This window comes from Pygoscelis adeliae, unplaced genomic scaffold, assembly GCF_000699105.1.
Source record: "Pygoscelis adeliae isolate BGI_AS28 unplaced genomic scaffold, ASM69910v1 Scaffold342, whole genome shotgun sequence".
NCBI classification, from domain to species: Eukaryota; Metazoa; Chordata; class Aves; order Sphenisciformes; family Spheniscidae; genus Pygoscelis; species Pygoscelis adeliae.
In genome coordinates, this window is record NW_008824437.1 from 964,114 (window position 1) to 990,524 (window position 26,411).

The 26,411-nt window shown below is 43.0% G+C and overlaps 1 protein-coding gene across 1 annotated transcript in view; it reads left to right on the forward strand.

Moving 5' to 3' along the window:
• Window positions 1-26,411, forward strand: part of COL22A1 (collagen, type XXII, alpha 1) — a 215,563-nt gene that overhangs the window by 59,906 nt on the left and 129,246 nt on the right. The window contains exons 4-11 of the mRNA XM_009320934.1: window positions 1,158-1,269; window positions 9,730-9,853; window positions 11,911-12,186; window positions 13,236-13,316; window positions 13,924-14,037; window positions 14,630-14,674; window positions 20,040-20,093; window positions 20,891-20,926. Coding sequence (XP_009319209.1) covers window positions 1,158-1,269; window positions 9,730-9,853; window positions 11,911-12,186; window positions 13,236-13,316; window positions 13,924-14,037; window positions 14,630-14,674; window positions 20,040-20,093; window positions 20,891-20,926 — 842 coding nt within the window. The remainder of the gene's footprint in view (window positions 1-1,157; window positions 1,270-9,729; window positions 9,854-11,910; window positions 12,187-13,235; window positions 13,317-13,923; window positions 14,038-14,629; window positions 14,675-20,039; window positions 20,094-20,890; window positions 20,927-26,411) is intronic.

Consider the following 26,411-nt stretch of genomic DNA (forward strand, 5'->3'; position numbering starts at 1 on the left):
AGAACTGCTCTCGAATTCTTGCAGGACATAAAATCTTTCCACATCCAATCTAAACCTCCCCTGGTGCAACTTGAGGCCATTTCCTCATGTCCTATTGCTTGCTACGTGGGAGAAGAGACCGACACCCACCTCGCTACAACCTCCTTTCAGGTAGTTGTAGAAAGCGATAGAGGCTGAGCTCCCCTCAGCCTCCTTTTCTCCAGGCTAAACAACCCCAGTTCCCTCAGCCGCTCCTCATAAGCCTTGTGCTCCAGACCCCTCACCAGCCTCGTTGCTGTTCTCTGGACACGCTCCAGCACCTCAATGTCTTTCTTGTAGTGAGGGGCCCAAAACTGAACACAGTCCAGAGGAGGGCCACGAAAATTATCAGAGGACTGGAACACCTCTCCTATGAAGAAAGCCTGAGAGAGTTGAGGTTGTTCAGCCTGGAGGAGAGAAGGCTCCAGGGAGACCTTATTGTGGCCTTTCAATATATAAAAGGGGCTTATAAGAAAGACAGAGAGAGACTTTTTGCCAAGGCCTGTAGTGGTAGGACAAGGGACAGCAGTTTTAAACTGAAAGAGAGTAGATTTAGACTGGAGATAAGGAAACAAATTTTTTACGATCAGGGTGGTGAGACAGTGGAACAGGTTGCCCAGAGAAGCTGTGGATGCCCCATCCCTGGAAGTGTTGATGGTCAGGTTGGATGGGGCTTTGAGCAACCTGATCTAGTGAAAGATGCCTCTGCCCATGGCAGGGGGGTTGGACTAGATGATCTTTGAGGATCCCTGCCAACCCAAACCATTCTATGATTCTATGGTTCTATGATTCTATGAATAAGTGTTTCAGGCTGCACCTGTGCATTTTTCTACATAGGGATTAATGAATTATACAGCATTTTCAGGATGTTGTGGTGATGCAAACAATAACTATTGATTTCTGTAGAACTCTGTTCTAATTGCCCCAGGACTTGTTACAGTTTGAATTGATGCTTGTTTTTGAGTTTTTGGACTAAGCAGATTAGACCATGTCAGAATTTTGTTCTGGCTTTTCCCAACAAGATCGAGGTTAATCTCTGAAGTGCTGTGTTTGTGGGCTAAGATAACTACCTAAGTACAGTTGAAGGTATGTCCCACTGCCTGATCAATGTCTTGTATTTACACTTCCGTTATGGACAGGATTTGACCTGATGGATTCATTCAGTGTGAAACAGATTTTTGGAATGAAAGAAAATGGAATTCAGAGCGCTTATGTACGACTTGGAAGCTTTCCTGTTGTTCAGAAAACTGAGTGAGTACCCTGTTTTTTCGCTTTATTTTCATCTGAGCCTCTACTTTACATTAATTGGTTCCTCTAGGTTAACCTTGTAGTGGTTATCTAGTACCTACACATATATTGCTGCTTTAATCAGCTCTTTCAGTTCTGCTGGCGCAGAATATATACAACACGGTCAGGACCCTCCACACCAACTACAGGTTCCATCCTGGCAGCGTATGAGCTGGTTTCAGTGTATCTCAATGGTTGTGAGGAGCAGTATCAAGAAAAGTATCAAGAAATTCACAAAAGAACTTAAGGCTTAGTAAATAACTTCTAAAAGGAATATTTGGTAGCACTCCCATTGAGATATATATTTGCTAATCACAAGAGACCAGTTCCTAGTAGATGTTGTTATCAGTTAGCTAATATGAGTTTTGGCCTCCTAAAAGAATGAGCAATTTTTAATCCTGTGTCAACATGGATTCAGTCCTTGGAGCCTTTTAATGACCTGAGGCTGCCAGTTGTGTCGTAGTCTATCGGAACGGTTTCTCTTCGGGTTGTCATTTGAGTCCTGCTAGCATTAGCCTTGAAAAGAATGAGTGCATAATTTCACTGAATAACCATGAACCATAGATTGAATTGTCATCATTAACATTTTTGCAGTAAATTTCTCTGTGCTGGTTTGAACTTCAGCTTAAAAAATCGATAGTAATTCTTTTCCTTCTTATGGATGAGGACTGTTATTTTTTTTTCTGTTTTAGCTCTTCTACTCGGCTCACTGCATCTTTGAGATTGTCCTGTGACTTACATTTGCTTGATTTCACAATATTTTTTTCATTCTGGAGCCAACTGAATTGATTTGCCCTTCTCCCCTCCCCCTCTTTCTCCATATAAACACACAGTCTTTAAAAAAAAACAGAAAGTACAAATATGATACACTGAAAGGAAAAATGTTTGCTCTAAAGTCCATAATGATGGCAGGTCTCAGGGTAAGTAAATTCATGATCTGGGAGAAGGCCAGCCAACTAAAGACACCTTGGTCTTGATAAGTAGTATATACATAACTGGTGTGTGTGGGGAGGGAAATAAACCTATTTTGTTTGGCTCACAGCAGTCTCTGGGTAGAATCTCTGCTTGCTGCAGCTTGTAACAGTTAGTGGTAGTGTGCTTTATCACTGTAAAGCATTGCCACCAAGACTACATAGAAAGAAGCCCTTGAAGTGAAGAAGTCCAGTTTGCACTTAAGAAATTCTGGGGATTATGATCTACTGAATCTGAGCTCTGGGTGATACTATGACAAAAAACACTAGTGCAGTCCTTGGGTGTATAAGCAGGAACTGTCAAGTATGAGCTATCTCCATATCAGGCAATTCAATCACCACTGCTAGGATGCTATGTCCAGTCTTTGTTTCCATAATTCAGTAGATAGGAATGGAGTGAATGAAAGTTTAAATAACTGGGAAACAGGTCTAACAGTGAGAAATTAAAGAAGTGCAGTGTAGTCAGGTAAAATTAAGAAGTGGTTAGCAACTGAGGCGATCCCTTTCTGTAAGAACCTCTGGGGAATCAAAGTTTAGTAAAGGGTCTTTGGTGCTAAGGATAGCAGTAGACTGAAAGTCAATGGCTACCTGTTAATGACATCAAAAAACAACATGGAAGAAAGGCACACTTTTAACAATGAATGTAATTAACCACTGGAACAAGTTAGCAGAGATTACAGAGAGATCTCCATTTGCATTTCTTTTTTAAATTAAGGGTTGAAGTACTTTGTTGTTGTTGTTGTTTCTGTTGTTGTTTTTCCAGAAAGACTGGGGGAGCGAAGCCAGACCAACCAGCTATGATGACTTTCCTTCTGCCTAGATTGCACCCATTTATTTCTTGTTGTTGTTTTTAAAATAAGTAGAATATTTTATTGCCCAGGACAATTAGAAGTAAAACATCCTCAATTAGTAGCTTGAAATGACTAAGCTTCCTTTTGAATGATTAACAGAAACATGGAATTAAAGAAGAACTTTTATATTTTCAGCCTTTTGTATTTTAATTTCCATACTCATGTGGTTTGGGAATGAACCCAAATGGATATATCCCCATAGAAGGTGTCTGCATATTTGGTTCATTTTCGCCTTTGGATGTCAGGATTCTGAGATGGTGCATATAGGGTCAATGCTCACAGAAAATGCAATCTTGTAAAGCTGCACAAAACTGGTAACTGGAATAATAAACAAAACGAAAACATCTGTCCTGTCTTGCAGATAACCTCAAGCAACATTTAGCAACTGATAGCAACTTCTCATAATTAGATACAAAATCATTAACTGAGTAATATATGTAATTCACTTTATTATCTGCTTAAAGGATTTGTATCTTTTTATATAAGCACTATTACTTTTACGGAGTGCCAGCTTAGCTGCCTGGGAAATGTGCCTATTCATCTTCTGATCTGGAGCCTACAACTATGAACTTTCTTACCATTTGTGATGAGGCATCCTGTGATGGTTCTGTGAACAAGCAAGCACAACAGCCAGGAAAGTGGCTGCAATCAATGTACTGGTCACTGAGGGACTGACAAGTCCCTCTAGCTGGCTGAGGGCTAGTCCCTAAATCTGGCTGGTGCTTCTCCCCACTCCTCAGGTAACTGGGGCTGTCCTGCTGTTTGCTTATGGCTCCTCAATTGGTCTTGTGGCCAAAGCTGTGCCCCAGATTTCTGGTTTTGGGAACTCAGGCTTGTTTCTCATTACTTTTGTCTTGGCTAATGCCAAGCTTTTTGGCTCACTATTCTGTTCTGTTCTCCATCTATTTCTCCTAGTCCTGACTCCAGAGCATTCCTCTTGCCATGTCCATCCCTCAATTTTCTCTGGCCTGATCTGGTTCCAGACTTGCTTCGTCCTCATCCCAGCTGCCACCTCAGAACTTCCTGATGCTTGGCCTAGCTTCTAGTCATGATCTGTTTGCTCTTTATATTGGTACAGTTTTGTCTCCCCCAGTTTTGGAGTCTTGGGGTTTTTTGGGCATGTATACCTTCATGTGTTTGTCTGGAGACTTTGGCTCCTGACATCAACTTTGACTTCAGTTACTTGCCTTGGGTTTCTCTGTGAGCTCTTGCCCTGGTCTCATCATTTGTTCTGCTCCACAGAGAAGAAAATTCTACCCAAAGCTACCAAGACCTTCTACACTAAATATGAAACCTGTTGAATGCTTCCTTGTTCCTTACTTCTTCTCAAACGTATATTTCATATGAGGAAAGGCAGAGACAACTAAGATTCTTCAGCTTGGAGAAGAGAAGGCTCAAGGGGGGGATCTTATCCATGTGTATAAATACGTGATGGGGAGAAAGGAAAGAAGATGGAGCCAGACTCTTCTCAGTGATATCCAGTGACAGGACAAGAAGCAAGAGGAACAAAGTGAAAACATGAAATTCAATCTGAACACAAGAAAAACCTTCTTTAGACACTAGATGATCTCAAGAGGTCCCTTCCACCTTCAACAATTCTGGGATTTGTGGTTCAATGCTGTACCCTCTCCCACTCTGCCAGTCCTGTCTTTCCCTTTCCCCCACTCTTCCCCCATACCAGAGGCAGCTGTTAGGTCTGGTCTGTGACCCGTCCCAAAATCTCTCGTGGTGCTGGAGTTGGAAAAAGGACAAGATACTGTGCTGAAGTCAGGGATGAGAGACACGGCTCCTTACTCTAAGGAAGTGGTGAGAGCAGCCTTCCCAGCTGAAGGATCTTGCTGTGGCCCCTATCTGATCTCATGACCTCTATTGCCAGACAGGTGCTTGTCATCTAGAAGAAAAGTCTGTCCAAATCTGCTGTGAAGTTAGAAGGAGATGTCTATTAGGAGCACACCTGAGGAATTCCTTGTAGGCTGCTTCTTTACTAACCAAAGAAACAGGGTGAATTCATGGGCCCCAGCACTAGGCTCATATCATTTGTGCTCTTCACCTGTTCGTGTGCTAATGTCAAGTTAGTTTTGACTGATGTCAAGCAGTGTTATTCCAGACAATGCCTGGGCCTGCTGTGGAGGATGGAGCATGCCAGGAACTGCTCCCAAAGGCAGTTTGGATATGATCACTCCCTTTGGGAAAGAAGCATTTGGTTGAACTTCACTCATGGCTAGTAAATGGACCCTGACCATTATTCACTAGCGTGGATAGAGTCTCCTACTTCTAACAAGGTAAAGGAGATGAAACATGGCTGAGGTGGAATGAGTGAAGGCTTTTTTGGTCTTTCAGAGAATAAAAGACTGAGGGGAGAGCTGATAAATATACAAAAGGCTGCAGCCAAGAGGGGAGAACAACTTGTTCGCGTGGTTCCTTGTGGAAAAAAGTTGTTTCAGGAAGATTAAACTGCAGCAAGTGAGATTTAGGATAGACTTTTTTTGTAGCATGTAGGGTAGTGAAACACAGGAAGAAATTACCTAGGAAGGTTGTATCTATTCCATCACTGAGGTTTCTGAAGTAGAGGCCAAAGAAATGTCTGCCAAGGATGTATGGGTGGGGTTGATTCTGTGTTGTGACAATCCTTCTACAGCCCTTTCTTTTCCTTTTTCCTCCTTTTTTTTTTTCCTGTCATTCTAAGAGCCTCTGGTGATGTGATGCATATGGACATGAACTGGCTTTCTCCAGCCTTGATTCAGACATGAAAACCACTAATAGTCAATGAGTTACATTGAGTATTAGCGGTTTTTAGGTGTTGCAGAAGTGGTCAAACTTCCCAAATACATTAATTATGCCCTTCCTCACCAAATGCAGGCACCCTATTAATTGTTGTTACATTCAGTGTCTGAAATGAGAACTGATACTGTTATTTTTCTCCATTATGTTGTTATTATAGATGTTGGATCTCATGCACATTGTCACAGATGTTGGTTCTTATGCCAAACAAAAGCACGTAAGAAGGAGGCTATATCATGAAAATGGGCAATGGCTAAGAGAATCTCCTGCCTGGTTATTATAATTTTTCCTTTGTAGAAGTTGTGATTCACCTGACTTTGGAGTTGGTTTGATTAATTCTTAGACTAACCTGCAGCACTGGGGGATTCTCTTGTCTTGGAGTTTTATAATGGCTTCTTCTGCAATCAATCCTGTTGTCAGAATTATAGACCAAGGAGCTGGCAGAGTGCTCCCTGTAGGTACCAGGCATCCAGCAAAGCTCCATAATATGGATCAGCAGTTCAATTCAGCCTTGGGTGAAAGAAGGAAATAAAACATTTCTGGGGACAGCAATTTCTGCCCTTGGATTCGTAAGTAAAGCTGAGCTTCTAGATGGAGATCACTTTTTAGTGAGGAAATAAATGAAAACTCATAAACAGAGTTTTTGTTATTTATGCAGTAATGCATCTCTGTAAAAGATGCAGGGATCAAGGACTTCAGAAACAGCTTTTATCATATCTTCAGAGCAATGAGAGTGTCTTTAGATTTGCTTTTAGCATGAAACCTCTCTCTGTCGGGAACTTGCAGCCAGTTCTTTGGCACCTTTAAAAATCAGTTGAGGGTGACAGGTAATTGGTCATTATAGCTTTCTATCAGTTTAAATCTACCTGATGGGCCATTTGTCAGCCTCTGTGTGATGAGGTGTGGCCAGACTCACAAGGATATTTAGGTACCTAACTCTCAGTTATTTCTGTGGGCTTTAAGCATCTGAAACCCCTTTTTGAATTTAAGCTCGCATGGTGATATTCCTGTTCCCAGCTCAGAGGTATCCAGAAAGACTGTCTCAGCACAGAGGCCAGCAGTTGGCTTTTCCAGATTTGATTGTAGGTTGTCAGGCCCAAGGATCAATGTGATATCTTGGGGGATTAATTTCAACCACATGCTCCTATACCTCCCTGCTCAGCAAAGCAGTGATGCCACAGCCACTGCCTTTAATTCGTACCTGGAATGAAGCACACCTACATATGCAGAGTTGAAAAACCATACGGGAAAGGCAGCATTGAAAACGTGTGTACTGCTGCTGTTGATGTGATGATAGCAAACTTGCTATGGATCAGGAGGAGAGCAAAGCACCCCCAGAGCTTTAACTCCGCTACCTTGTGCCACCACTGAGGAACCATTTCTCTGCTTGCTTTTCATTCAGTAAGAGGCTGGAGTTGGTGGTGGGCTGTAGCTACGAGAGTAGTTCAATACTCTGTATTGGGCACTGTGTGTGCCCAAAATGCGTGTCAGAATCCTAAACAGCAGGACAGAGAGGGAACTCATTAAACCCAGTTGTGATGGTGAAGATAGGTGGTGAGGAGTGAGTAAAGGTAATGCACTAGGCATGTATGCTGAAATGACAGAGATTGAGGAGCTGAGCCACAGGGAAATGCCCCCACTGGCAGCACTCTCATGTAGAAACATCCATGATTTTTGCTCAAGAGGATGGAGTGATAAGCAACACCTTTTCAACTATCAACATTGCCACCTTGTTGAAGTTTCTTGAAGGGGTGGATGTTAAAAGCTGAAACATGATTTTCTTCTCTGACAAACTTGGACGCAATGAGTGTACGAAGCCATTTGACAGGAAATTTACACTAAGGCATGTCAACGGTGAAGGAGACCTGGCAGGGTGCCCTGTTGGGAGGGCCGATGTGACTGACCTGACTCTCTTCTCTTGCCAAACATCCCCTAGACTTTCTTGGTGGCTTTCAGTGCCCCAGTCATGCCAGTTGTATTCTCCATGGCAACTCTGCCACAAGAGTGACAACCGACACGCTTCTTATTTTCTCATGAAGGGAGGGAGTGTCTGGCTATTTTGTGTGCCATGGGAGAGATGGGTGCTGGGGTGAGGTGGATCTGTGACCAGGGAGGTCTAGTTTGTGAATAGCTGTACCAAGAAGTGAGACAGCCTTGTCTGCTCTTCTAAAGGAACGATTTTGTAAAGGAGCTAGTGGAAGCCTGGTTCAGTTTTCTCTTGTGTTGGAAGACTTCAGAGAGTGCCTGTGTCCCCAGCGGGAAGACCAGCTTATAATGGTACATAGCTTGCATGGGCATTTTATATAGCAAAAGCCACAGTAGTGGATGAAACCACTGTGTTCTGAATTTTTAACTTGGCTAAAAAGATAGGAAATCCAAAGCACAGATTAAAAGATGACTGAATATTTTGTCACTAGGAAAGACTGGCTTTCAACCTTTTTTGTAACTGCAAAACAAAGTATTTTGGAAATTTTGAGGTTTTTTGCTTTAAACACTATTAAGAGCCTCTAGTTTTGTGTGTGTTCGACTGTGCCAGTTTCTGCATAGTGATGGACTATGTCAAATATTCCTTAAGAGAATCTGTCTTCATTGCTTTGCTCTTCGTTAATTGCTGCCGTTGTGTTTTGTTTTCTAATGGGTGCTTATGCCTGACTGCTCAGATGTCTGGAAGCAAAGACATGGTATTAAGGAAAGGCCTATTTAGGAATGATCAGAGGAGCAGGCTGGCTTGGGCACGAGGAAAACTGAAGTTAACTGGGACTCTTCAGCTGGAAAAAAGAGATGGCTTAGAGGCATTACAAGCAAAGTTTGCAAAATCATGAATGGCATAAAAAATAGTTCATTGTGTTGTCCCTTATAAGAACTGAGCTAGGTCCTAAACAAACAAGAGGAGGCTTATTATACAGTGGGTAGCAGAGCTGTGTGATTCCTTGCCAAAGGATGTTGTGGATGTAATAAGTTTACTTGAGTTCAAGGGGAGACTGGAGAAGTCCATACAAGATAAATCCATAAAAAGTTATTAATGTAGAAATTGGAGTTGTCTCTGAATTTGACCCCTGGATCCCAAAGAGTTGAAGGTGGGGATATGCTTGTTCTGTTCATTCTTTGGCACCCAGTAATGGCTAGTGACAAAAAAATAATAATACTGGGTGGGTTATCCCTTCTGTCCAGCCCTGCATGCTCATGTTATGCTATGTTCTTATTTTGGGGCTGAGTCAAACAGTGCTGGTTTTGGTTACCTCAGGCTTACGCATGAATTATGGTGTCACACTGAGTAAATTCCTGCCTAATGTGTTTGTAATGTTTGATTTGAGAAGGTTCTTCTGTTCTCCCAGGCCATCAGCCAAGGAACATCTTCTTGGGCAGGCATGAGGTGTAGTGCCTGTTTTGGAGCAAATATTACAATATTTGATGCTATAACTGTACATTTATAGAGAGTTTCAGGTGTGCCTGCCCATTGTCAGATGTTACAGGTCTCCAGTGCATCTAGAGAACAACAGAATGTTGTTACAGATTGCATGAACTGAAGCACCAGGTGAAAAACAACTGCTTTGATGTGAGGGATACTAGACTGCAGATTTTCACTGTTTCTTATTTAATTTGAGAGCTTCACCATTGTTCCAAAAAGGGCTCCTCAAGGACAGAACCACCTGGAGGGCACAAGCTCATGTTCATCTCTCTGCAGGCTGCCAAATACAGCAGATTTTGTAGGAACAATGTGATACTTTTGGGAAGCATTGCTGGGACATGCAAAGTTTCAGAAGTTCTCCTCTTCACTGCTAAGCCTGATACATTGGTCTCTTTTTCCCTCCCCATGCCAGGGATGTATTTCCTCAAGGTCTGCCTGATGAATATGCCTTTGTAACTACCTTCAAATTCCGGAAGGCTTCCAGGAAAGAAGACTGGTATATTTGGCAGATTATTGACAAGTATGGCATACCACAGGTACGAGGCCCTTTGCAGCCAGTAAGAGCAGCCTTGTTTCTCTTTGGTTGCATGAACCAACTTTCTTGCCTTAACCTCCCACTCCTTTTTCCTTGTGGACTAGTAAAAATCCCTTTGCCTGCCTTTCAGTTCATTTTGCCGAAAATCCTTTACCTTTAATTCAAACCTTGGAGGAAGGTTTGCATAGACCTTGATTGTTGTTAGCATGCAAATAGATGTATTAGTTGGAAAGGGGGAGAAAAATATACTATCCTTGCTCTTGAAACCACTTTTGGGTTGTTTTGTTCAGGTAGTTCTGTTTAGGGAAAATATTTTGCCTGTTTGGAAAAAGATAGCCACACAGATGACATAGCTCACACCACAGAGCAGTGAGCTATGTCAAGTTTTTGCACAGACTTCTAGATATCATGCAAAGGCATTATGGGTTCCCTACTTAGGATGTGGATGTAACACCTATTACTGCTCCACAACCCCTAGTCCTGGCTGCTGCAGAATTTGATCTAATAATTTTTGTCAAGTACTCTCAGGTTCTCAGAAGAAAGATGCCATAAGAGTGCAATAAAGGGCTGTCTGTTCCTATATAGCATGTTCTTAGCAGCATGCTATAGTTTCGGGGTTCGAGTGTGCTTGGGGAGGGAGTGGTTTGGATGGGCTGTATGTTTTTCTGCTCAGTACAAACATGGTGGTGATGGCACTACCCATGACTCTAAACTGGGCTGTCGGAACGGGCTCATGTAGCTATGTAACGCAGAACTGCTGCTTTGGGACTGCTATTCAAAAAGATTTTGGGAACTCACAGTGAAGGATAGGGGTAGTTTGAGGTGCCGATGTGGCCAAACTCCTTCCAGCTCTGCAGCTTGCGGAAGGACTGTTTGTTCCCCTGGCTCTGTGCTTTGCTCCATTCCCTGCTGCTTGCTGTAACTGCCTGACTTTGATAAAAGAAGAAATCAATTTGTAAATGAATTAAAAGTGTAATGTCTTCAAAAGCCTATTTTTGCCTACTCCATAGCTTGCAACATCGAGCCGGGGGGGGGGGGGGGGGGGTGTAGCAAGATGCTGTTAGGAATGGCTTGTGTGGGGAGAAAAGCAGAGACAGGTAGAGGGAGAAAGATGGAGGGAGGCAGTGGTGGGATTTTGATTCTGCAGTGATCAAGTGGAGTGACATGATTGAATACAGAATTAAAATGGACTTTTTTTTCCACTCTCACTTGAAAATGCTTTGCTTAAGAATAGTCACTTAGGACCTCATTTCTTGTGTGTTACACTTGATAATTTTAGTCAGAAAGGAAGACGTTTGAGGCCAACTGTCCTTAAACCCTTCTAACTTTCCCATATCCCTAGGCATCGTCTCTTCTATTTCTAATTAACTGGATTAAGCCAGGAACCAGTCTTCGGCACTGACTTTAAGTGGCATGGCCTGGCTGCGTCCACACTGTGTAATACATGGCCCTAGGTCTCCTCTGAGCCTAAGGCATAATCATTGTGTGTTTCAATTTTCTGTTCAAAGCATCTGAAATAAAGTGTGGGCAGTACTACAGCTCAGCAGGCTGTTTTCATACCAGGCAATGAGAGATTTGTCCATGTCCCATGGGACGGTTGAGGACATGTGATGGGTACTAAAGAGCACAGAGCCTGCTGGGAAGTAGTGGAGGAGTGCAGAGAATAGAGGGATCCAGAACAGTCTCAGCTTTGTCTCTCTGCCTTTGGGTAGATGCCTCTGATATGTGCTACCAACCTTGCCCAAGCATTGCCTGGGAGGCATCAAGGTGGCATCTGCTGAAACCATTCCAAGGATTGTACTCAAAAGAGAAGTCTTTAGATGGTCATGGGTCTGCACCCAAGCCTGTGCCCTGCCCCGTCTTATTTACTAGAACAAGTGTAGGCTCCCTGTCCAACTTCGTATCTCACACAAACCTCTGTTCTCTGCTCTTTGCTTGGGCTTCTGACCACACACTGTACCATCCCTGACTTTGGGGTGTCAGTCGCAATGGAAGGCAGGCAGGAGGAAGGAGGAGACTTTGTACTTCACTAGTAAAATCATTTCTGTCTGACCGTAGGTCTCGATCCGACTGGACGGAGAGAACAAAGCTGTGGAGTACAATGCCATTGGGCTCACCAAGGACGCCGTGAGAGTGGTCTTCCGAAATGCACGAGTCAGTGATCTTTTTGACCGCAGCTGGCACAAAATTGCCCTCAGCATTCAGTCAAAGGCTGTCTCACTTTACATAGACTGCGGACTGGTGCAGGTGCTGCCTATTGAAGACAGGGAAAATATTGACATTCAAGGAAAGACTGTGATTGGCAAACGCTTGTATGATAGCGTCCCCATTGATGTAAGTACTGCGTGTGCTGATTAGAGCTGGGGTAATGTTCAGCATTGGCTTTGCAGCATGTGAATGGGGTTTTGGGGGTTATGTTGTAATTGACCCTTTTCCTGAAGCAGCATCACTGAACCATTACCAGACAGATTGGCATCTCATCATGTACAAGACTTGCTGTCTTTCTATGTGATACTGTCATTATCTCCGTAATAGGGATTAAAAATGAGACATTAATTTCATCTTTCTGTCTAGTCCCAGAATGCTCTATAGTTAAAATCAGAGACAAAATCATCCACGAATACCATCAGACTGGGTACTGAACTACACATGTAAAGGTTTTTCCTGTCTGATCTTGGCATTATGAATGTTTCCACCCGTGATAGGAAGAGATGGGGTAAAAAAAGAAAGCTTGTTAACTCAGGAGAGTCATGATATATTTTTAGTTCCTTAGAAAAGATACCTGATATTAAATGACTCTTGCTCCAGTTGAACCAAAGTTGAGACCTGCAGGTTGAACCTGATTGTCCAGTAGCGGTGTTAACCCAGTATAATTTATGCATGATTGTTTGGTGTTTTGAGACGTGTAATCTTTCTTAGCTGTGCAAAATGGATGGAATGTGCATATTAAATGTGCTAATAGCATTCCTCATGCTGGGATAAATGGTCAGAAGATGCAAGGCACAACAGGAGAAAAACAAACTTTATGTCTAGACGAAATTCTAGGAAGGATGGAGGTGGTCAGAATATGTCTTGTCAGACAAAAATTTGTCCAGGACATGGGGATTGCATGCCTCCTTATTTGTATGAAAACCTGCACCAGAATTTTAATAGGCATATTCCGGGTCTCATTAGCTCAGCACTCTTTAAGCACGCTGAAATATCTGTCCATTATTGATACAGAGGGAGATAGATATTGACTACAGGATCCATAGAATCACTATGAATTTAGCCCCATCTGGCTTTTGTTTGTATTCATCTGCACTGTTTGTATCCAAGCAAAAGGACACGCAGTCTTTAATAATTTACTGTCTCTGAGACTATTGCCTCACTTTGTCTTCTAGTTTGATCTTCAGCGGATGGTTATTTACTGTGATTCTCGGCATGCTGACTTGGAGACCTGCTGTGACATTCCCTCTGGACCAGTAAGCTTCTTTTTGTCATCTATTCATTTTCACATGAACACTCTTCATTGAAATCTATTACATAAAGCAGGGAATATATGACAGTGTGGGATTATCATTTTTTTAATGATGATGAATGAAACCTAACTATATAATTGGTAATGTAGCAGTGGCAGAAGAGGATTACTGCAGAGGGATGAGTATGAGGAATTGGAAGTTTCCAAGTTGCTCTTTCCTTGTCAGACTGTCAGGGGAAACAAAACCCTGAAGTGATGATGGAACAACAGAATTCAGCATGAAATATTCAATATGTTTCCCACTGGTTTTATTTGGAAGGAGCTAAAATGGTGCCAGTTGCTGCTTAGTTTCCTGTGCCCAGCTCTCATTAGAAACTTCCACCCTCCTTTCACGCTCCTCCCCTCGATCCTGGTTAAAGAGATTCATTGTTCATTTTGCCACGTTTTTGCCTATTGCTTGAATGAATGGCTTTTGTGGGATTTCGTTCCTCACTACAACTCATTTAGCTGTGCGTTATCCAGTAATGCCTATGCAGTTTCTCTAAAGCGGGTGGAAGAGGAAGCTTTCTAGCATCGAAGGCTTCGTCATGACCTTGAGTGTTTGGGTGTAGTGCCAGGTCACGGTCCTGACGGAAGCACCTCCCCTGGAAGTGAGGCCCACTGTTGGCAACGAGCAAGTGGGCCACCTCAAGACTGTCAACTGCTCCTGTCCTGCTGGACAAAAGGTTAGTGTTGAGATGATTGTGTTTCATCTGAGACATGCTGGATGGGTTTGGAAATAGGGGTATGACACTGTGCAAGTGAGTTATAAGAAGGGCTGTATTTGTTCGTGAAGCACTTTTAAGACCTAGTGGTGGAAAGCACTTCATAGAGAGAGCCAGGCATGTGTTGTTCACAGGTGGGATGTCTGTAGAGGTAACAGCAGTCTTTCCAGGTGCTTTCTCTTTACCTAATTCAGAGATTTTGATCATGCTGGTAGTCCTGGTAACAACCTTGAAAACAAAGTGGTTGTTCTTATCCAGCCTGGTTATGTGCATCCTTCTTCAAATAAAAGGAAGAGATTCTGGAGGTAAACATAGGCACGCTGAAAAAATCTCATAGCTTTTAAAAGCAGTGTGCTTGCATATATTGGCTGTGACTGGGACCTCTGAGAAGCCAGCTTCACTGTCATTGCTCTTGAGGGCATGTAATTTTCAGTCTGTTCTCCACTAAAACCTGAAAACATTTTTGTTGTCCTCAGTTGCTGTGGGATTGGGCCCCTTGCACTGTTATATAATGAGAAGATTAGTCTGACTAATCATGTTTTTTTTGTCTTAGGGGGAGAGAGGTCCAATTGGTCCTGAAGGTCCTAAAGGTCAAAAGGTCAGTAATATGTGCTAGTTCATTTGTTCAATAAAAACAACAACAACAACAACATCAACAAAGAAAACAGTTTCAGAGTAAGTTGAGGAGTTGATTTTGAGAAATAAGAGTCAATTTGGCATATGACTGAGTTCAGATGGTTTTGGATGAGCCTGGGAGTGCAGGAGACTGGCCATCTTGTATCTTTGCTCCAGGCTTGCATTTGAGCTTCTCTGTTGCTGCTTTATGTCATTCTTCGAGTAAGTGTGTTCCAAAATCTTTTCCTGTAGCTTCTAAACTGTCATTTTTGCAAGTTAGTGTTATTCAATAGGTCATGCACAGCTTTCATAAGTCACCCGGACAACCATGCGCTGCTTCTGTGCTGTGCCTTGCTCAGCAGTAATAGATACCCATCGGTTAGGTAGCAGCCTCCCATTCACACTCTACAAAACTTCCTGAGACTAGGGTAAAGGATTAGCCACAATCTGTTATCCTTAGTGTCGTGGTTTAACCCCAGTTGGCAACTGAGCACCACGCAGCCGCTCGCTCACTCCCCCCGCAGTGGGATGGGGGAGAGAATCGGAAGGGTAAAAGTGAGAAAACTCGTGGGTTGAGATAAAGACAGTTTAATAGGTAAAGCAAAAGCCACGCACACAAGCAAAGCAAAACAAAGGAATTAATTCACTACTTCCCATCGGCAGGCAGGTGTTCAGCCATCTCCCGGAAAGCAGGGCTCCCTCACGTGTAATGGTGACTTGGGAAGACAAACGCCACCACTCCAAACGTCCCCCCCCTTCCTTCTTCTTCCCCAGCTTTATATACTGAGCATGACGTCACATGGTATGGAATATCCCGTTGGCCAGTTTGGGTCACCTGTCCTGGCTGTGCCCCCTCCCAGCTTCTTGTGAACCTCCAGCCTTCTCAGTCGGTAGAGCACGAGAAACTGAAAAGTCCTTGACTAGTATAAACACTACTTAGCAACAACTAAAAACATCGGTGTGTTATCAACATTGTTCTCACCCTAAATCCAAAACACAGCACTGTACCAGCTACTAGGAAGGAAATTAACTCTATCCCTGCTGAAACCAGGACACTTAGCAAGATTGTCTGAGTCATGAGCTGATATTAAATATAGGCCCCTTTCCTCAGGACTCTTCTTCCTAGATAACAGAGTAGGAAAGTGGTTGTGATCTCTGCTTCAAGTTTCACAGTGCAACCTCTATATTGTCCTGCATATTCTGCAAGCTTCTTTGATATGCACATGTGTACATTCAGCATACACACATTTTCCTTCTGTGCTTGGTTACAAATAGAGCTGTGAGACATTGACTTAAAGGGAGCACTTGTATTGGAAGAAAATAAAGATTCACGACATTGCTGAGGTGGTGAAAGTTGGTGGTATTGGTCGTTCCCAGTTTCACCATCTGTGTGATTAGAAAGGTGTTTGGGAACAATTTGTATTCAAAACTATTTCCATCTGAATCACTTCTGCAAATCAGTCACTGAATTTATACCTGTTTAGTGAATAAACTAATTGCATCCCACCAAAAGTTACTCAGTTATTATGAAACACTGTGGGAGGAGAAAGGAGAAATCTCTGGGTCTTGGAAGGTCAGACATCCTCAGCAATGTGTTGTGGTTTTTTTTGGCAAGACTTGGTCCTCTGTCTGCAGGGAGAAGTTTTGGATGATGAGGAGATGTGTTTTGGAGTATGTTTTATGCTGGCATGAAAGAACATGGGCACATTAATGCTCAGATGTGCCTGACTGAAACTGCAGAAAATGTTTCCTTATGCTTCCACGCGTATATAAATAGCAACTTTCTATTTTAATCTGTGACAGCTTAAATAATGATGGGCTGTTTTAAAGAATGGCAGAGCCATGACTGTTGTGAGGAGGTTGCAGAAGGACGATGATGATAATAGTAAAAGCACCCTGCAGCAACATCCCGTTGTCTTTCACTGCTTTGACAAGGTCTATGTGCTGGTGAGGATGTCTGTACTGCGTAACATGGCACGCTGCTGGGCTGCAGGAGATACTAGTCGAATACAAAATAGTGTATATCCAAGCACAGCATCAGCAGGTTTTCTGTAATAGATCCCAAAATGGCTGTCCCACTCCAGCAGGTAGGTTGCTGAAGAGCTCTGCAGATGTGTGTGACTTTTCCCTGGCTGTATTGGTCTGAGACTTGTATACAGCTGAGGCAGGACTGTGTCACAGTCTCAGGGAGCTGGGGATGATGCCATTTAAATCCAGGCTCTGACAACAATTTGGTGCAAATGGGATGCATTTGAGACAAATTACTTAGCTTCTCTATCTTGCTAAATAAGGCAAGTAATAGATTTTGCTCCTGACTTGCAAAGATGTTATGATTAAATAACGTATACCAGCCTTGACAGCAGTTCTTGCATCGCTATTGCCAAGGACCAGCTTGTCACAGTCCCTGCTCTATGTGCAGGAACCAATATCTCTCTCCTCCTCTCTCTCTCTGCAACATTATCAAGCTACCCAGGCTAAAATGCTGGCTATGAGTAAGAAAGTGAATGCTATTTGCAACTTCCCAATATTACCACCTGGTACTTTATTAAGGCCCCACAAAAATATGTGTGGCTTCTGCATTATGTGGTCATAAGTGACAATAATACGTTTTAGGATCATTCAACTTGGGTCCTCATTTCTAAGGTGCAAGGGTAGTGTTTTAAAGCTTTGTTGTTGTGTAATGAGGAGGGCTGTAAAGTTTTTTTAAGGTAACAAATATCAAAGATTTCCATTTTTTACTTGAATCCAAAAGCTGGGGCTTCAGGAAACACTAAAAAAAAAGCCAAACCATAACATCTCTACTATACTCTTAGGTTTGATGAGAACAAGCTAACAAGCAAGTACAGCTTGGGGTTTGGTTTTGTTTTGTTTTCCCTAGACCAGTAGTAGCTGGTGGCTTTTTCACTCTTTATCTAAAGAAGGAATAATAGCTACGTGGTTCTTTCTGTTTTCTTTTTAAAAAAAAAGGTTAGTTGGAGGGTCTGTTAGGTAAAGTGAATGTGTCTGTCATCTATCTGAGTTGAAGATGGAGAGACTGGTGTTCAGGCTCTGTTATCCTGAGCTCCCATAGCGTATTCCTTCTTTTAGGGGAGGAGGTTTGGACAGGCTTTTCTTACAGTACCCTCTGACCAGTGGAAATATATGAAGTGTATAAGCAGTGCAGGAAGATAATGAGTTTCTGTTCCTCTCTAATTTAAGTCTCCAAAGGCAGGGCAAAACAGGAGATGAACACTTCTGCCTCAGTCATCCATGGTGCCAAACTGAAGGTAGTGCCTGGAGACACAGAGTACATGTTTTGGAAGGAGATACAGTAAAGGATGGTATTGGGGAAGAGCAAGGCAGGAAATAGCTTTGGAAGAATTGGCTAACATGCCTGAAGCTGGGTCCTACTGATAAATTTTAGATGCTAACGACAGCCCAGTCTACTTTATTTTTCTTCCGTACTCGCTCTGCATGCTGTGTTGTTTGCAGGCAGCCGGCTTGGCTGGTTGGGGCACTGGGCTGATGGTCAACAGGCTTCTGCTCTCTTCCTGCACTTCTATTGATCCGAGTTTAGAGAAAATCACTTCTCTGCGAGATCTGTTTTTGTCCACATCATAGAAATGGTATTGCTTACCTGTCTTTGGGAAGTTTGTGAAGTCCAGTGTATATAGGCATGCTCTGGCGGGATGTATTTTTTTCTCCAAATTAAAAAGGAGTTTTGGTGTACTTTAAGTGATTTAAAAGAGACGGTTGCATAAAAACTTGTATGAATTTTGCCACAGCCTACTTGAATTGTCTGTGACATTGTTTTTGCATATAAGCTACTTGCTCTGTGAGGTTTCTTTCTTTTGGCAAAAAATGATAAAGGTTAAAGAAAGAAACTTTAATATTTCCTGTGCTTTCAAAAGCCTGTCTTCATCTGAGGAAAAGAAAGCATGATCCAGACAAGTGTTTCAGTGTCTGGTGCAGCAAAGCACATTTTTTGGGGCATAGATCAGGACAAATTGAATAAAGCCACAAAATTAAATCCTACTGTGGTCCATGTGGGGAGATTTGGGGAGTACAGGGGTCATTTGACTTGTTGCTGCCGTGGTACTGGAGGGCCCTGCTCCGGGTCTGAGACTTTTTCCGCTTGATGCCATGTCTACACTGAAGTCCAAAGTGCCTGAACTCCCTACAAGCAAAAGGCGGTGGGAGGTATGAATAGGTGAGGACATGGTATTTGTAAGTGATGGATGGGAGCTCAGCACAGCGTGTTTCCGGTATATACCTTTTGGGTGAGAATCAGGCAGGAGCTAGGTAGAGGTGTGTGGGTAGAGCCCTCTGCTCTCCAGCAGCTCCGGTGCTAGAGGAATTGAAGGAACTGCTGGCAGCACTGCACATAGCTTTAAACTAGTCTTAATAATGGGTATATCCTCAGCTGGTCCTTCTTCCAGTTTTGTGGCTGCGGAGCAGTATGTGAAAATGATTTGCAGGTATTTTTTTCTGCACTTGCTGTTTTTGGCACCACTTTTAGTTCTGTATCTGATGAATATTTATGAAATGATGCATCTTCTTTGATTCTTTATCCCTTTCACCCATGTCCTTTTTAGGAGACAAGTGAAGAAAAAGTTTTGTTTGGTTTTTGATTGACCATTTTTCTCTTTTCCTCCCTATGTATTTCCTTCTGCAGTTTCATTCCTCTACCCATAATTTGTATGTTTTCAACTGTCTTTTTTCTGTTTCCTTCCCTCTCTTCCACTGGAGCAAGCAAGGAGAGCGACTCTGTGTGTGTTGCACACTTCTGTGAGGGAAGGGAGGAGTTAGCTGATCATGAAAATTTAGGGGGGGTGTGAATTTTTAAAAAAATAGCTCTAAAATCTTGACAATGTTTGCAGGTTTATTTTTTCCATATTTTAGGTATACACCCTCTAGGTCTTACGCAAACCACCCTTCCAAGTCCTTCCTGGCTAAATAGAAAATAAGGACTTCTGAAGTATGTCACAAGAGAAAGCTTTCTGCCTTGCCAGTGCACCCTGAAGGCTTCTAGCAGTATTTTCATATGAAAAATAGAATATAAAATCAATCTGAGAACTTGGGCATTCAAGTCAGTGAGGTACACCCAGTCCTTATGGCAGGAGCTAAAATCTTGGCAGTAGAGACTGGTGGGATGAGAAGTGTCCACAATCTCAGTCAAACCCTTGTTGCACTGCTTCCCAAAAAATCAAAGCAATGGAAAGCTGACCACAAAATACAAACACTAATGTGGTACACTTCACAAATGAGTCCAACATGGAGGTGTAAGGGGAAATCTCATCTGTTATTTCTATGCCTGTCAAGAAAGGAATTAATTAACTCTGTGGTATTAACACCCTTTCTTTTTCAAGGGAGAAAGTGGCAGCCAAGGGCTTCCTGGGCTCAGAGGAGAAAAAGGAGAGTCAGTAAGTAAGAAATAACAGAATGATCTTATGTAAGGAGATGGAAATACAAGTAGTTGTTTTCTCCTTTATGGTGAGAATTTGCTCCCAATGTCAATGTGCCCTGTTGAATATGTTCCCTCTGCTGGACCTTTATCCCAGGAGAAAGCTGATCTTCCTGGCACTCAGTGGCATTTCTTGGAGGGGGAGAAATGGGTGGGTTCACCCCTGAATACAGCTGATAACTGACTTAGTATTGGCCTTCTAATTAAAATATGTAACTTGGGTGTACTTGATTATAGCACAGCTGCACATCCGACGGGGACAATATGAGGCAACTCTACACAAAGAAGATGAAAATATCTCTCAACTCCTTTATATTCAGATGACCACAATACAGCTTTCCCCAGCTGCAATTAATGCAAATGCCAGACTGAGTTTTTAGGCGAGAAAATCTTTAACCCTATGTAAAATTCATTCTAATAAGGGTTGTTGGCATCTTTGATTTTGGAAATGTAATATCAGACTCTGCCCTGAATAGAAAATAACATGTTTTCCTGGCTGCAGTAGGACAATTTGGGATAGGTTTCCTATTTTAATTTGTTACTGAATTATTATCAAGGAATTATGCTGAAAGAAAATTACTTTCCCTATAGTAGCTGTCCTGTGACTTGCGTGTCTATATATGTATAGATGTGATATATATGGATAGATAGATATATCTCAGATATCTAACAAGGAAAACATGAAATATATATTTATAGTGTCGTTTGACATCCTTGCTATCACTTGTACCTTTTCCCCTCTTCTTTCATTTCTAGGGCAGAGCCTACGGCAGAGGAGAAAAAGGAGAAAAGGTAAGATCTAATCCTTCATTGGACTAATTAAATTAGAATCGCTTGCTGTTGCCTTCCGTAGCTCGGAGGTTGCTTTTGCAGTGTACAGGATGCAAGAGATGTGATACAGTTGGACCTTTGTGGGGAACTTTTATATTGTGTTATGCCTCCTTCTGCAGAAAAGCTTTTGAGTGTTCATTGCTTTTCCTCTTCATGTTCTTTGAGTTTCCTTTGTGCATTGGCCATGTAAAATGCCATCAAATTTAAATCATAATCTTTGCTTTGTGTAAGCAGCAGTGAGTTCGTGGAGGATAATGCAGTAAAGCAACTGGCTGGAAGGATGAAAAACAAAGGGAAAGTATAATTTTGGGTTTATTGAATTTTCAACAAGATTAAATTTGCATCATGAGGAGACTGCCACACTGTTTCTTTTCATTGTATGTTTTCATTAATAACCTGAAGGACAAAAGCTGGAGTATTTTCTTACTGCAAATATTAGGCAGGACAGTGTATTAAGACATGGAGGTTAAAATTGAGGATACAGAATAACCACTGAAAATTGCTAGGTTATCTATCTTGGAAAATGCGTTCAATGGCGATCAACAATGGCAAACAAGTAGCATGACTGGACTAATTTGCATGAAAAAAGATGTTGGTTTCCAGGCAATTCTGGCTGCAAACTTCCCATTCCCCACAACAAAATGAGGCTGCAGACCTAGACTGCAAAAAAGTAGCTCTTTCTCTCTGTAGCTCCATATCACACCTTGTTGTGGGTGTTTTCCTTACCACCAAAATGAAATTTCAAGTTATGTGGAACAATGGAAAAAGATTGACAGGAGGGTCTAGGAGATAGATGGATATATTAAGGAAGAAGTTATGGTCCGTACTGAAAATGGGATTAAGAATCTGTGGAGCTGTTTTCCAGGGGGTCTGTGGCTACTCGATTGCTCAGGGAATTTAAAATAATGTTGGATTGTGGTCTGAAAGGAAGAATGCTGCACTAGTGAGAACATGGCATTTATGGTCATTGCATCTTCTCATTTGTTCTTTCTATGATTATGATATATTGATTGTATATAGTGGTAATGCATCATATGAAATTACAATCTAAATGAGGGTTGCTCATGGCAGGAAATATTATCGAGCCAGGCTAGAGACTTGGGGGCTATAAAGCACACATTTCTGCATCCATCTTCCTGCAGTCCTCCCACTGACAGCCACTATTTAGCCTTTGAGACTCAGGATCCAGCCTTTGGATACCAGCTTGTGATTTGCAGGTGGTGAGAGTCAGCAGTCTGATGGCAAACACGATGTTTACAATATGAGTTGTGCTGCAGTTGAAGCAAGTTCTTGTTTTCTTATGTTTTGATCTCTGCAGAAAAGTGTCAGCAAACATCACTCCATCTGTATTATTGTCAAGCCTAGAACAATAGGTCTGCAAGTCTGGATTGGAGGGGAAAAAATAAAAAGACCCCACAGTATGTGCAAAACTTTGACTGGGATAGCCAAACAACACTAATTGGCCCAAATGAATGTGTAGGCAGAGAGATCCCTGAGTTTATGGCCAACTTGTTTTGTTTATTTGGTACTTATGCCAGCTGAGGCAGCTTGTCCTCATCTGTGGAGGAAGTGTATTTGGTACCCGGTGTGTTTGTGCCCCATGTCTGCCTGATGGCTGGGTGTCAGTGCTGTTGCCGATGGAGAGCAAAGATATATCAGCTGTACATTGCTGGCTTGATTAAAAAGGGAGCCTGGGGATACAGAATCATAGAACATCTCAAGTTGGAAGGGACCCATAAGGATCACAGAGTCCAACTCCCTGCTCCTTGCAGTACTACTTAAAACTAAACCATACGACTAAAAGCGTCATCCGGAACTCTGACAGGCTTGGTGCCGTGACCACTTCCCTAGGGAGCCCGTTCCAGTGACCGACCACCCTCGCCATGAACAACCTTTTCCTAACGTCCGACCTGAACTTGCTCTGATGCAGCTTCATTCTATTTCCTCGTGTCCTATCGCTGGTCACCAGAGAGAGGAGATCAGCACCTCCCCTCCACTGCCCCCCTTGAGGAAGCTGTAGACTGTGATGAGGTCACCCCTCAGCCTTCTCTTCTCCAAGCTGAACGAACCAAGTGACCTCAGCTGCTCCTCCTAAGTCTTGCCATCGAGACCTTTCACCATCTTAGTTGCCATCCTCTGGACACTCTCTAATAGTCTGATGTCCTTCTTATATTGAGGCACCCAAAACTGCACACAGTACTCGAGGTGGGGCTGTACCAGTGCATGTTTGGCATGGGACAATCACCTCCCTCGACCAGCTAGCTATGCTGTGCTTGATGCACCCCAGGACACAGTTGGCCCTTTTGGCTGCCAGGGCACACTGTTGACTCATATTCAACTTGCCATCAACCCAAACCCCCAGATCTCTTTCTGCGGGGCTGCTCTCCAGCCCCTCATCCCCCAATTTGTACATATAACCAGGATTACCCCGTTCCAGGTGGAGAATCCAGCACTTGCTCTTGTTAAATGATGCTGATGGGACTTCCATCCCAGGAGCATGACAAGGTGCTGTGATCCCACAGTGATAGGATCAGTGCAAGAATGTATAATGAGCTTGAAACAAGAATTTTCATTGCTCGTGTTTTTCTTTTCTGAACATGCAATCCCTTGGATTATTTGTTGTCCAGGCACACTAGTGTAAAGCCCCTGATCCACCCAAGTGAATTCCACTCTGAAGAGAAAAAGAGGTCCAGAAACAAGCCTTCCCTTTTCCACAAGGTGGAAAATGCCTAGGTGGCATACAGTCTGTATACCTGTTTTTACATTCCTACCCTCACATTGCAAGCAAGCAAAGGTTTTGGCCAACTCGGGCACAGTACACAGGTAGAGTGCTTTCATGAGAAAGCAGATGAGTCGCAGCGACTACATGCCTCATCTCAGAAAACCAACTTAGCAGTCAGAAAGGGAGAAGAGGGTTGCAAGCTACTTTATAAACCCATGTTCATGACATCCATTTGTTGTTTGTCTTGGGCAACTCTCACAGTAAAGTGATACTGCGGAAGAGTTGTTCAGAGCATAGCCAGACATCACAATCCTGATAGTGCTATTGTAGGGGCAAAACAGAGTAGCCTTTCCTCCACACTAAGCTTCTGTATTACACAGATTAGCTTCCAGGTAAGTAGCAGAGCTACAGTATCCCCAACGGCACCACCTCTGCTGATCTCAGTGAAACCTACCAGAGATACAGGCTAGAAATTAATTAGGAACTTACTCTAGTGCAAACAATTATAGAGGAGAAAGCTGAAGTGGGCAAGATGCAAATGAAGTCTTTTCGTGGCTGTGCCTCTGATAGCACTGGCACAAATTTCAGCGAGGAAGTATGAGAAGCCTAAATAAATATGTTTACAATACAGCCTTGCAGGAGAGCTGGAAGGCTGTCTGACCACAGATGCTTGCATTGCTCAACTGACAGCACCCGTGGCACAGAAGCACACATTACACTGGACAGTGCTATTGTGGGAAAGTGCTTAAAGAAGAAAGAGAAGACAATTCTGAACTTGTGGTTAAAGCCAGAGTAGTATGAGCATATTCCCGTTGGACTGTGCTATAACCCGCAAGCCTTGGGAGCCCATGGAGCCAGCCATAAAAGTCAAACAAATCCTTTCTGATTCAGCATAATTTCTCTCCCTTTCTTGCAACCAACATCTCTTCTTCAGCCATACAATTAAGGCCACCCATTCCTTTTAACAACAGACACTCGATTAGACCCCTTGGGTCAAACTCAGCTTTAGCAAGGCCAGGTCAGAACTATAAGGCTATTTCTAATACCAGGAAAATCTTACTGATTATGGCTGATTTTTCCAACTGCATTTCCTTCATTTTGGCACTCCTGTTTGCTCTCTCTTCTGTTGTAGTTTGTTGTTTTTTTTACCTGATGTCCCGTATTAACAACTGATTTGTTTTCCATTCTTTAAATTCAAAGACAGGTACAGTGGTGTCTTCTCATCAGATTATTTTCAGTGAAAAGGACCGCAGTTTGGCTGGATTCTGGGAGCCCTTTGGCTGAAAGTGATGCCCATAATATAGGAATAACTTAACTCCTTATAGGATCAAAAGATGGAACCTGTACCCATTCAAAGCATTCCCACAGCTCCTACTGAGTGTTACGGGTGCATGGTGAGGGGCTGTAAGGGCCAGGCCTTCAGAGAGGGAATTGCTCAGTGTTCTCAGGAGCTTTGGATTCAGGCATGGGTGCTCAGCACCTCTCAAAAGCCAGCCCTGCAGGACTTAGATTTTGAAACTGAGGATATATAAATGGTTACAGGACTGGTGCCACAGCCAGGGGTTCAGCTACTTAGCTCAGCCAAGCTGGCCTTCTGCCCTGCTTGCTTGACTTCCAACACTTTGGAATTGCCTCCTCCCGCGCTCTTAAGAGATGGCTCTTAAAAAGTGACCAACATTCATGGACCCCAATACCTTAAAAAGTAGATTCCCAGGAGACCGTACTAATTAGCTCCTTCAGTAGCCCAAAGGTTGCTCTCCCTGTATCCAGAATCAAAGTTTTGCTAGCAGTTTTTCTCCTATCACCAATGATTTGAAACTCAACTACTTCATGGTCACTGTGACCAAGACAGCCATTTCGCCTACGAGTCCCTCTCTGTTTACAAACAAATCTAGGAGGGCACCTTTCCTAGTCGGCTCCCTTAGTACCTGCACCAAGAAGTTATCTTCAATGTGCTTCAGAAATTTCCTGGACGTCTTTGTGTCCACTGTATGATATTCCCAGCTGACGTCTGGGAAGTTAAAATAACCCATAAGGACAAGGGCAGTTGATCTAGAGATATCCCTTAATTCCTTGTAGAATAATTCATCAGTGTTGTCATCCTGTCTGGGTGGTCAATAGTAGGATCCCACAAAATCCCCTTTATTTGCTTTCCCCTTCATCCTTACCGAGTCAATCTCAACCGTGTCATCGCCAACTGCAAGCACCACACAATCCAACCCCTCCCTTAAATACAGCGCCACCCCCCTGCCTTGCCTGCCATGCCTATCCCTCCTGAAGAGCCTAGAACCGTTCATCACAGCACCCTGGTCCCAGGACTCATGCCACCAGGTTTCGCATATGCCAGTGATGTCATAGCTCTGGGACTGGGCCAAAGCTTCTAGCTCCCCTTGTTTATTCCTCATGCTGCATGCATTAGTATAAAGACATTTCAAATGTGCTCCAGTGTACTCAGAACATCGTGGAGCAGACTGAAGGACCTTGCTAGCACACCATTCCTCAAACATTGGCATGCCGCCCCCAGGCTTATCTCTAGCAAGCCTGGTTTTATCCCTTTCCCCCTTCAAATCTAGTTTAAAGCTCTTTCCATGAGCCCTGCTAACTCCTGTGCAAAGATCCTTTTCCCCCTTTGAGACAGGGGTACCCCGTCTGTTGCTAGCAGGCCTGGTGTCGTGTAGACCGACCCATGATCAAAAACACCAAAATTCTGCTGGTGACCCCAGT